The following is a 12089-nucleotide window of genomic DNA, read 5'->3' on the forward strand; positions in this document are numbered from 1 at the left end:
TGCGCGGGGACTCGTACCGCAGGAGAGGCTCACCAGGCCGGGCTGGCACTGAAAGGAATTGATTTGCAAAACCGGAGCAGGCATCAAAATAAGCAGGGGCTGAGCCTTTCGACCTGCGAGTCGCGGCTGGCTGCCAGCATTTACCCCATCGACCCGGCTCACGATTGAATCACACAAATCCCGGGTGCAAACGGGAGCCTTAAATGATTTTCCGATGCAAACCGATTGCCCCTTTCTGCTGCAGCTACGAGAGCGATCGCTCCCCCGCTGCTGCCAGTACCTAAAGCGTCTCCACTGCGTTGTCAGTGAAAAATCCCTCAAAATTCCCCGAGGGGAAGAGAAAATACAAAGCCCTTCCATTTCCTTTAGTGACTGTTTAATTCAACACACTCGTGGGCCACAGCCGTTAAAGCCCAAGGCATTCAGCGGCTGCCCCTTAGCAAAGCTGGGAGCGTGACGAAGCACGGGACGGGCGGTGCCGGTGCGAAGGCAAACGGGACGGAGCACAGGCTCTTGAAACATAAAAATTTACACCACATTGGAAAGGAATAAAACACAAATAGTGAAATCATGGCTTGCGTTTTACATACAAACTACACGCAGGAGTCTCCCCTGTTTCGGGACCGAACGTTGCTCCCAGCACAGGTGAAGAAGAAACGCGTCCTGGGCTGATGCTGGGCTCGAGCCTTTCTCCGTGCCCTCCAATGCATGGACTGCCTTCACGGTCTCCCAGTCTTCGGGCGTCCTCCATAGCCTGAAGAGTAATATGGAAGGGAATTCCTACCTAAATGCTCCTGACTCTCCTCCGGGTACCAACCCAACTGCAAATCCTCCCTAAGACAGGGAGGGATTAACATACGACCGGGCGGTAAGGGCTGCACCGGCCAAGTGCCGCTCCTCGTACAATATGGGATATTCTAGTTAAAAGAATCAACTAACCTTAACAGAGAGGAATCTATATAAGCAGGAAAAAGGTTTTTAGCTTGTAAGAACACAGGAAAACACCTTAACCAACCATTAAACTGCTACACCGTAGCTGCATACAGAATTCCAAGTGTAAATACTTTGCTGCTCACGAGGAAGGATGCAGCGCAGGGGATGCACGGCTCACCACCGGGGCCAGAGCAGCTTTCCCCCTCCTTCACAAATACATGCAAGGGAATGCACTGCTGGGACTCCAAAACCAGCATGTCACTTCACTCGTGACTTGGTGTCCCTGACCAGCCCCTCTGCCCCAGCGTGATACGGGCAATGGCTTTGGCACAGAAAGCCGGGAGTGGGGACGCCGCGAGCCCAGGACTCACAGGCGTAACTGAAGCCAATACTTTATTCCTCTGCCCTGTCTCCATTTCTTAAATTACGGCTGTTTAGCTTCAGTGGGTAAACATTTTAATGAAAATACAGAAATGTGTTGCCAGCTTCAAGTCCCTTAAGTGAAAAAACCAACTAATCCAAACGGTCGGCTGTACTGGAATGCTAGATGCTCACTTCATATATATAAAAATAATAATAAAAGTCAAGAGTTTTGTGCTGGCCTGCCAACACCATCAAGAGGCTGCAAATGTCAAATGATAGCACCATAAGCATTTCTGAGAGGTGTCCCCCGAACTATTGCTACTTTCGGTTTCCCCTCCCCAAAACGTTTCCCCACTAGTTGCCCACTGGCAGCGTGACCCCGACGGAGGGTCCCAGCTGCCCCGGCATCTCCCGTGGGACCTGAGGGACCTGCACACCCAGCCCACGCCAGACCTTACTTTTCAGACCAATGGTTTGAGCACCGTTATAGTGTAGCACAAATTAAAGAAATCAAGCCTTCCTCGTGTTCTGAAAGAGCACCGCACGGCTCACAGGCGGCACCGTCCGGCGCTGCCACGGGACGAGGCAGAGCCGCAAGTCCTGGCTGTGACCCGGCTCCCGCCGCCGCCACGCTGCTCTGGGAGCCGCCGCGGGTCCTGGCGCTTCTCGTCCTCGGGGACGGTCCTGTCACCTCCTGGAGGCCCGCTCGTCCCCGCGGTCCCGGTCGGGTGCCACGCGGTGCCCGTGCTGGCGGCAGCTTCGGCAGCACTGGAGGTGGACCGTCGGGAGGTGGCACCTTCCCAGGACCCGCAGGGTCTGGCAGAAGCCGAACGTCAAGCGGTCGCGCTCGCAGACGAAGCCTGGAGGGGAGGCGAGAGGGCAAAGACAGTGTTATTGCCGGTGTCGCCGGCGCGGTTATCAGGCGTTTGATGCGAAAATTGGCACGTGGTTGGGAGAGACAAACCAAAGCCCTCACCAAATGCAGAGCCCGCCCTCGTCTGAGCACGGAGCATTCTCGCCATCTCTAACTGCCAGCAGAAATAACACCTCTGCTGCTGTCTGCAGCTCTGCAGCATCTTCCCAGAGCAGCGAAGCCATATGGGGAGTGGGGCTGAGCCCTGGGCTTGCTCCCCAGGGAGGAGGGTCCGTGCTGGCGGCCTCGGAGAGGCGACAGACCTCCCCGCAACGGCATCTCTTCCCAGGCCCCAGACCCTTCCCCGCCGCTCCAGCAGAAGGCGGCGGCAAGGCGATAATTCATTTATTTTTAGATTATTTTGAGAACCCGCATCATCTGGTCCGCTTCCTGCAGGTGTCTCACAAACCTCAGAACAACACCAGCGCTCCTTCGAGGACGGGCTTTGTTTTGGGAACCGCTGCTCCAGCGCGGCGCCCAGCCCCACGGCGGGGGCAGCGCCGGGACCAGCTGCAGCAGCAGCAGCGTGGCCGCGGGTCGCAGCCCGGCCGCCCCAGCTGAGTCACTCGCAGGCTGAGCAAACTGTTTGCAGAAACCGTTTCCTCTCTGCAAACAGTCTGGAAATCACAAATCCCTCTCCGGGGCCAGGAGCGACACGTCGGGGTGTTCAGTCCAGCGCTCGGGTTCGCGGCGGCGGGGAGCGGCGAGCGCTGCCCCAAAGGGATCTTGCCCTTGGCGTGCGATAGAGCGGAACATCCCACCACCCTGAAACCCCCTCACACCTGCCACCGCACGCGAGCCGTGGTGCTGCGCATCCCGTGGGACGCGGCGCGGAGGGGACAGCCCCCCCACGCCGCCGGCAGAGGCTGCAGAAGTCAGCCCCGGCGGCTCCCAGCTCCATCGCCAGCCAGAGCGGGCTCAGACAGGCTGCGGCTCGGCTTAGTTACAGCAGCAGAGAGCCGTCACCAAATGTGCATTGTTTATAAGCATATATAGTCAGTTCCCTTCAGTATTTAATTTCCTCCTTTATCCCAAAACAAGCGTGCGCCTCACTGAGCCTCCAGCATCTCACCCAGTTGTGTAAGACTCATTTAGATTACATCAGCTCTGTCTAATTTTATCTCCTGTACAAGTGATTACAATAAATGACAGCTCTTCTCCGAAAAAGGGCAGAGTCGGTGCTCCCCGGGGCGGACGCACAGGGCCGGCACCCCTGGTCCCCCCACGCTGCCTCTCCTGCGGGCACCCTCCGCCTGCGACCACGCCAAAAAGAGCAGAAACGGGGCAAGAAAATGAGCTTTGCTCCTTCTCAGGACACTTTTCTGCTGGGGAAACGCTGGGACCGAGCCGGGGGAGCTCTTGCTGACCATCGCCCCTTGCCATCTCCCCTCTGCGAACAAGCGACTTTGCTCAGGGAAAGGCTGCTGCCCCGATTCCCACGGGGGATGAGCCGACCCGCAGCGGTTAATGCAAAGGATGCAGCAGACGCAGAACTGTTTGGGATTTCGGTCACAGCCCTCACCCCCCCAGCCTGTCAGTAAGGAGGTCACTACACTGGTCTACAATTAATTTTCTATTTCAGTAGAGGCATTTCCTCTCTTCCTCTCAAGCAACAACTCTTTCTGCCCAGCAATGGTGTCTCTGTGCCCTGAAGAAACCACTTAACACAGAAGCTGCTGCTGGCCAGCGCTGTCGGATCCAACAGATGCCGACGCACCGGGACCGAGCGCCGGATCCCGGCCCCCGCGTCACACTCCCGGGCTGGGGGTTTGGTCCGACCCCCTGGATGCTGGGGGATAACGCGGGTTTTTCCCGCGGGTTGAGCAGAGAGGATGAGGAATTGCTGTGAAGCCCAGAGAGGGCCGGGCCGGGAGCGGTGCGCGCCCCGGAGCTGCCGGGAGAGCAGCCACGCCGCGCGACAGCGCCAGAGCCCGTCAGGTAAGGGAAGCGTTTGCGTGGGCGACGTTCCATCAAGGCCTCGGGGACGGTGTTCCCTGAGCAGGGAGTGTCCCGGCACGGCAGCCCCCGAGCCCCACAGCCCTTGTGCACGCCCCAACGCACGGCTGTAGTCCCCTTCGCGCACGCTGCAGGACAGGGGTGTCCCAAGCAGGGATCCCAAAATACCTCCGGGGTCTCTGACGAGAGAGAGAAGATGAAAAGCAACATGTCAGCCTGCAGAAGCCCCCCTCCTGCCCCCAACAGCTGGCAAGGGCAGTACCGGGGCGTACCAACCACCAGCGGAGCTGTGCCGTAAAACGCGCTGGTGCCCAGCTCCGGCTGAGCACGCCGACCTCCGGCTGAGCACGCCGACCTCGGCCCTCGCTCCCCTCGTGCAGTACTCACCGGGGCACGGCCGCTGGGTGACCCCCACCTGCCCGACCTGTGCTTCCTGCAGGATTTATAAACCTCGGTGGGCTGCCGCTTTTGGAAGCGACATTGAGCAGGAGAGATGGAGAACACAGCAATGGCTCCCGGCAGGCACGGAGAGGGGCCGGCGTGCGCCGGGGGTTCGGTATTCACGGCACTGCGCGGAGCAAGTGTAAGAGCAGTAAAAACTCCACAGCATTTAGAAGAACTCAATTAAAAATGATGGATGGATGGATGGATGGATGGATGGATGGATGGATGGATGGGTGGGTGGGTGGGTGGGTGGGTGGGTATGTCACCGGCATTTCGGAAGGTCATTGCTGCAGTCCCGGGCGGCGCTGCTGGGGGATGCTGTGCTGAGGCAGACCCCCGCCGAGCACCTCGGCATTTTTAGCGTTGCCGCTGTGCCTTGCTGGGCCCGTTTCTGTTCAGGAGCCTCCTGCTTATCGCAATGGTCTTCCTAGAAAGCTGTTTACGGATCGCAACCGAGTTGCCTCCTGCCTCCCCTTGAACAAGCCGTAAAGGCTAGGCTTCTGGAGCCTGTCGCGGGAAAGTAGCCTTCCAGGGCCAGAGGCGATGGTTCAGCTCTTTTCTGATCCCTTCCCAACAGGCTGGCACCCTCGGTGCTGCCGCGGAAACTCCCGTACCTACAGTACCCAGAGCCGTACACAGGCATAAATAAGCCCATCGCTCGCCGGCCAGGAGTTACTTCTCTTTGTACACCATGTTGTCCGCCAAGGTATGAGCCTACTGCGGAATAACATCTGGGATGGGCTTAGCGGAGCGTAGAGAAGAGCCACCGCCCGTGGCTGGAGGCATTGCTGCAACTCCTCTGCCGACCTTCCCCGAGACCCCGCAGCAGGACGCCAGGTTTCCAAAGCATTTTTACAAACTGAAGTCAACGGGAGTTGTTGAGCGCTCATCATTTTTGCAGATCGAGTCGTGCTTCGGTCTGATGTAGCATCTCAGCGTGGATGTGTGCGGGGTCAAGCTCAGGTCTGAAAATCTTGGCTGAGCTCATGATTCCTCCCTGGAATTTGGTCTTGGGCAAGGGAAGCTGTAATAAGCACTTAATTTGTCAGCTCTTCAGAGAGGGTCCCTGCAGAATTGACCCAATTTTCATTTAATCCTCTTACTGTTATTTTTTTCTATTAACAATTTTTTTAGTATAATCCTAACACTTCATTTGAACATACGCTACAGTATTCAAGTCTACGCCAAATTTTAGTCTAAAGAAATAGCTTAAAGCAGGCCTTTTACAATCCAGGCTAAGTCAGCACATTAGAAACTGAAAACCTCCACTTTTTTTTGGTTGTTTTTTTAAGTTGGCGTGGAAGTCGCTTTAAATTTCATTTAAGCTTCTGCCATACAGACCTAAGCGTTTACTTTTATGCTCGGGAAAAATAAACTTCCTGGAACAGGTTTTGTAAAAACAAGGAAAGGTTGAGCGTAGAGCTGAGCTAGCAAAACCAGGGAATTAAGCTGCTGACCTCTGGCCTTCGGGATGCGCTCAGAGCCAGTGCCGAATTTAACAAGTATTATCCCAGGCTCCTGCTCCGGCGCCCGCAGTGCCCCCGGGAGCGAGCACCGGCGAGGGCAGCACGATTCCTCGCAGGCAGCGCCGGGGCCGCGGTCGCTGGTCAGCGAGCAAGCGACGTGTGCTCCGCCGCCAGGTTTGCCTGCACGGGCAGGCACCGACACGGCCGCAGCTTGGGAAACTGGGACAAAAGCACAAAACCCCACCGGTTTTCAGGTCTCAGCCTGCCGCTTCCGGCACGTCCCAGCCCCAGCGCCGGCGCGGAGCTCCCGTCGACACCCCCTGAGCATCCAGCCTGGGGATTACAGGCCAGGGGAGGAAGACGCCGGTGCTCTTTAAGAGGTTCAGCGGGATTATCCATTTTTTAGAGTCTCTGTATCTCACAGAGAGAAATTCTCATTTCCGAAGAGCTGCGGCAGAGCCAGGACTCTCCCTACGCTGTGCGTCGTCTTCCCCTTCCTTCTCATGAGTGCAGAGACGGGGAGAGAAAGCCGGCTCTGCCGAAACGAGTCGCTGAACATGACCCTGGTTCCTCTCCAAAATCCCAAACCACTTTAAACACGCCATGTCCGGAGCTTCCCACAGCCAGCCCTACCCGGAGCAGTCGGGCTTGAGCAGACCGCATCACAGCTACGGAGTCGTGGCTGCTTACGCCTTTTGTTAACGTGACGATGAGGCAGGGAACGGCGCTTGGCAGCGGCGCCGTGCCCTCCACTGATTCAAGACCCGAGGGAAACCGAACCCAGGCAGGACCCCCAGCACGTGACTGCCGTGGCTGAGCACGGTTGTTCCTCCAGCCGCAGGGAAAGAGCCATTTCATTTTTGTCCTTGCCTTCCCCGTTTTTAGCACTTCAAGGCCAAGGCCAGTATCGCCTCTGCTGAAGGTCTTTCTTCTGCAGGAGAAATATGCCCTTGATGCATTCTGGAGGGTTTTCAAAAAAGCTAAGTACGGGTTAATCTGTTGCTGTCAGGATTAGGCTTCACCTCCTGCCTGCAAGGCTGTTACCAGAGGTGCTGGCAAGGGGCTCCTGGCTGCAGCCTCTGGGTCCCTCGGGTGCCCGCACAGGGTGCCCCGTGCCCGCCAGCCTGCACCCAAGGCAGATGGGAAGCAGCTTCTCGTTCCCTCCTAGCGGCCTGCGCTGGCTGCTGAGGTCCACTGTGATTTACGCCTTCCAAAACCTCGACCTACTCAGCGGTTGCCAAGGAGGGATGAGAAGCATCTCCCACCGCCGTGGGTCAAACCAAGGTCACTGCCATAAAAGCGTGCGGCACCGCAGTAAGGACACCCTACCGCTCCGTGGGGGCGAGGACACCTCCCTCTTCTGCTGCATCGGCCCGGCGGTTACTAGCGTTTTGCCTCCCATTTCCCAGGTTTTCACGGGAGCCGCTGTGCAGGCACGGCGTGGGGGGGCTGGGGCGCGGGCGCGTTCCAGGGGACCTGCCCGGCACCCCCCGGCGCGGGCCTGGCGCTTGCATCCACCCGCTCAGCAGGAGGGTCGATACGGGGACGCCTGAGCAGCCTCTGCCAGCCCGCGCCATCGAAAGCCTGTCTCTCCGTAAGGCTGAGATGGGCAACGTTCATTTCTCCTACTTCTAATAAAAACGGGGAATCCTTTCCCAAGCACCCATTTTTCATCGGCGGCTGTTGTTAATTAGCAGACCAGAAAGGGCACTTAATGACTGGCACAGCAGCACCTCCCTGTCTTGCCACTTGGGTACAGATTTACATGCTCAAACGACAGAGAAAATTGGAATTTGCTGCAATTATTTCTAGTCCGTATCCCTCGCGGGCAAATTCAGCTACGTGCAGAACCGTGAATAATATCATTTCCCTACTCAAAGCAAGAAGGAATATAACATTTAATTGCCAATTAATATAGAAATACCACCAGACCCTGGATAATGAGCCTGGAGCACCGCAAACGGCAGCAGAAGAGGGTGCTGGCGTCTGGGATTCGCCCCAGCACGTCCCTGGTGTGAGCGGGGGGGCTGCGCCCCTCGGTCCCCCCCGAGGCATCGCCCAGCCCCACCAAACACAGTCCCCTGTGCTGGCTGCTCCAGGGACACAAGGCTGAACCCCATCCCGCTCCGTCCCTTCCCGCTGGCTGGAAACCTTTGGCTCGTTCCCCAAGAACCTGCATCCGCAGCCGGTCAGACACATTTGCTCTCGGGCCAGCTGAACGCTTTACCTTGGTTCCTTCGGCATTCAGAGCCTGAGACGCTTGTGGGAACGGTCGTGTTTGCTAAAGTGCCTCGGCTGGAGCAAAGAACCAGACCCCTCACCTGCGTGGTGTGAATTTGGGGAGCCTGCAGACCCACCCAGTACCAGATGCAGAGAAATGGGCATGAGGAAAATGAGTAATTTTACGCCATTTACCACAATGAGCACCCCGGGGGCTGCGTGCGTCCGGGCCTGTACAGGGCTGTTTCGCCCATCGCCGGTGAGGGTCTGGCCAAAAGCCGTCGTGCGGGCACAGCCACGGCGCTGGCGGCAGCGGGGCGGCTGCAGCTCGGTCCAGCCCTTAGCACCCTCCTCCTGTGCAGAGCAATTGCTGCTTCTGTGCTTTAAAGCCGCTTGACCCGCCGGATAAGCCGGCGCTGGTTTCTCCGAGCTCTCACGCGGGACCTGCGGCTCCGCTGCTTCCCAAGGTGGACACAAACCAAAGTGTAATAGTTCAACGCAGAAATAAACACGCTGCGAGGGTTCTTCCCAGCTTTCTGCGTGGCAAGAAACGGTCTGGTACGAGGAGCGGCCAGTGTGGGTGTGAGCGCGCTGCTCGGCTCGGAGCTAGGCACGGGTGGAAATCAGAGGGCAACCGGCTTTTCCTGAGCCAGAGGCTGCTCGTATCTCCCCGGCGGCCCTGCCCGAGGTCCAGCAAATCTGTTCCCGCTCCAGTCGCCCAGGCCGTGCTGTCAGGAGGGAGCAACGTCCTCCTCGCCTCCCCGGGCGCCGGCACGGAGCCGCAGGGCTTTCCCGGCTGCCGCTAGCGTGGGCGAGAGCCATGGCTCTCAGCCCCCGCGCAGGAAAACCTCGCGTTTGAGCGAGTTCCTCGTCGCAGCACGGAGCAAGAGAAAGGTCCGCAGCCTTGCTGAAGCTTTGCATGGAGGCATCTGGGTGCCCGACGGGCGCCGATGCTGCCCAGGAGCCGCCCGAGGACACGGCCAGCCTTGTCTTCCCCGCTCCCAGCTGCATGCAGCTGCAAAGCGACAGGCACATTTAGAAATAACCTCTGTGTAATCTTCAATTAATTTATAACCTGGCAACAGAACAGGATTCTGGTTCTAATTAATTCTGACCTCCTTTAATTGAAGAGGGCTGATTGCCGGTGAGACGTTTGTTTATGCTTCATCTGTTCCATTTCTGTTAAAAATTCATCTGATAATGGTTTTAGCATTTAAATTCTACTGGGGTTATTCACATTTTTGTGTCCAGCGAGAACACGACCGCTCGCAAAGACAAATACATGATTTTGCTGGTATCGGTGCGCTTCATCTTACAGGAGACAGAGGCTCCTTGTGCTTCTAACATAAACACATGAATCGCTCCAATCTGCATTAATCTTCTGCAATAAAGATCCTTTAAAACACAGAAAAGGGTTGGAGTTTACGTTCATGCCTTTTCTGGGAGCCTCTGCTTGTGGATTTACACATCTGTGATTTCCTGCCATGTGAAAGTTTTGTTCCTCTTCATGGTTCGGCAGGAAATGTTTGTATTTCCAAGAGGCGTTTCCTGCCCTGGGCTACAGCCAGAGCATTTATGTCATTTTTAATCCAGGATTTTAACATTTATTTGTGTGCTTCCTACACATCTAAGTGGTTATTCTGGTACAACCTTGGCTGCGCCGTGTGGCTCCACGGCTCTCATCACCAAGCCCGGCACGGAAATTTTCCCTTGACAAAAATAGCCAGAACCGCGCATCATTTCTTGAGCAAGCCTGACTAATTATTTCCTAAATGCTGAACTGCCCAACAGACTTGCAAATGCAGGAGTGTGGCGCAGCCACCAAAAAGGAGCGGTTTGATGGCTAAAAGCATCCCAATGGCCGGCGGTCACAGTCTCCAAATCCCGGTTAATCAAAGCCGGTGCTTCTGCCCTCTCCAGAAGAGGCGTTTGGAGGAACGCAGCCAGACACAGGACAAATACGAGTGGCTGAAAGGACGAGAATGGGTGTCCCAGGCTGCAGAGCGGGACCTCCATGGAGGTGCGGGGCAGGCTGCGGGGCTGGCTCCTGCACCCCGGCCCCCAGCCACCCGCCGCCCTCCTGCCCACCCCGCTCTGGCTTTCAGCCCTCTCTTTGTTCAATAAAATCACTGAGGGTCTAATGTTTCTTTCCGGGCAGACAAAAAGCTTTTTTTTGTCCAGACACATTAAAAAGATAAGGCTGATTAATGATTAACATGCTACTATCAATGACATCTAATCCCCTCATTTTATTGCTTTTCCCTTTACGTGCTGTTAACCCTTGCAGCCCACAAAGTTCTGGCTTACAGGGAACTGCCTGGTGCCGTGGGACGTACCTCTCCAAGTGAAGGTGAGAGGAGAAGCCGGGCGAGCGCCCGCAGCACGGCAGAGCCCGGCGGCTGCAGCTGGAGCTGGTAAACGAAGCTGGCAGACATGGCTCAGGTTAGAGTCGGGACTGACTCGCTGGAGCATCCGCTCGGACATACCCAAAGATGCTGCAGAACGGGTCTTTCAGCCCAGGCTCATTTCAAGTTTTATGCTCTGGGGCTTTATCACCAAACAGCCTTCTGGTGGTCAGAGAGCTTAATGGCTTGACATTTCCTTCTTTCCTTTTTCTGAATTACACCTTAGTTCTGAACCAGGTCCCCCCGCCCCACGCCACCCCCAGTGCGGGCACTCGGGCAGACGCCAGCGGTCCCTTCGCCAGGTGATGCTGCTGCCTCCGACAAGCACATCCCAGCTCACATTCCTGCCAGTGAAAAACCACACTCGGCCCCGTGAGAGCTGAACACGCTGGACATTTGTAGGCGGTTACAACATCCCCACTTAATTATCGATCAGCCAAGCTAGCCTTACACAACTGACGAATAAAACACCCCCTCCATCGTCCCGCAGACACATTGCTTTTTAGCGGCCTGACTGGTTCTTCCTTCCTCCCCCACCACTCCCCTTGCTGCGGCCGGCACCAGGTCCCAGCTCAGCAGCACCATGCGCCCATTGCCCTTCCCCGTGCCCGGCCCCCGCCTCGCCCCCGGCCCCCAGCCCGTCCCACCCCGGGCGCCGCTGCGCCGGTGCCAGCTGCCCAGCGCTTCCTGGGGTCCCTTTGTGGGAGTGGGACAGCGTCGCGCCACCGGCCAGCTGGGAGAGCGCGGGGCACAGCCTGCCCTGGGAAAATTAATTGGGTGTAGCTCGTCTTTCAGCACGGCCAGTAATTGCTGGCGCCCTCCTCCAGACTATCCGGGGGGACCAAAAAGCAAAAGGTGGGGAGAAGAAAAATAAAGAACGAGTCTAAACTTGGCTAGAAAAAAACGTCTACAGCTACTGGATCCAGAAACGGGTCGTGTTCTTACATGGCCTTTACCGCGTTTCATGGCGCAGCTTCGAAGAGACCAAGCAGACCACCCAGCCGGCGCACAGCGCGCCCGCCCGCTGCCCACTAACACGGTGCCATTTAAGCCTCCCAGCACGCAGCACGCCCAGTGACACCGTGCCGCGCCTCGTCACCTTGCTGCGGGACCCGCAATGAGCGTAAAAACTGCGCAGACCTGAGCCTCTAACCGGGCGTCGCTGCATCAGCCCTCACCAGTGCTGCGTGGTGGAAAAGTGTCTCCAGCCACGGCAGAGGATGGTGATGGAGGACGATGTGTCGCTCCTCCATAAAACCAACGACGGAGCAGCCACCCGCTCACCAGGCAATATTCCGTAGCTGAGAGCCGGGTGGTTTTCACACACCAATCCCCACGACCAGCACCGTGTCCTCAAAAGGCAGCAGTTATCCCGCACAGAGCACGCAA

The 12089-nt window shown here is 57.1% G+C and overlaps 1 protein-coding gene across 1 annotated transcript in view; it reads right to left on the minus strand.

Annotated features, from left to right (window-relative positions):
- Positions 1-1983: 1983 nt before the first annotated feature.
- Positions 1984-12089, minus strand: part of ADAMTS7 (ADAM metallopeptidase with thrombospondin type 1 motif 7) — a gene marked incomplete at both ends in the record, with an annotated part of 48940 nt that continues 38834 nt past the window's right edge. Inside the window, one exon of the mRNA XM_082004924.1 lies at positions 1984-2156. Coding sequence (XP_081861050.1) covers positions 1984-2156 — 173 coding nt within the window. The remainder of the gene's footprint in view (positions 2157-12089) is intronic.

Source organism: Phaethon aethereus (genome assembly GCF_964289735.1).
Source record: "Phaethon aethereus genome assembly, chromosome: 12".
NCBI classification, from domain to species: Eukaryota; Metazoa; Chordata; class Aves; order Phaethontiformes; family Phaethontidae; genus Phaethon; species Phaethon aethereus.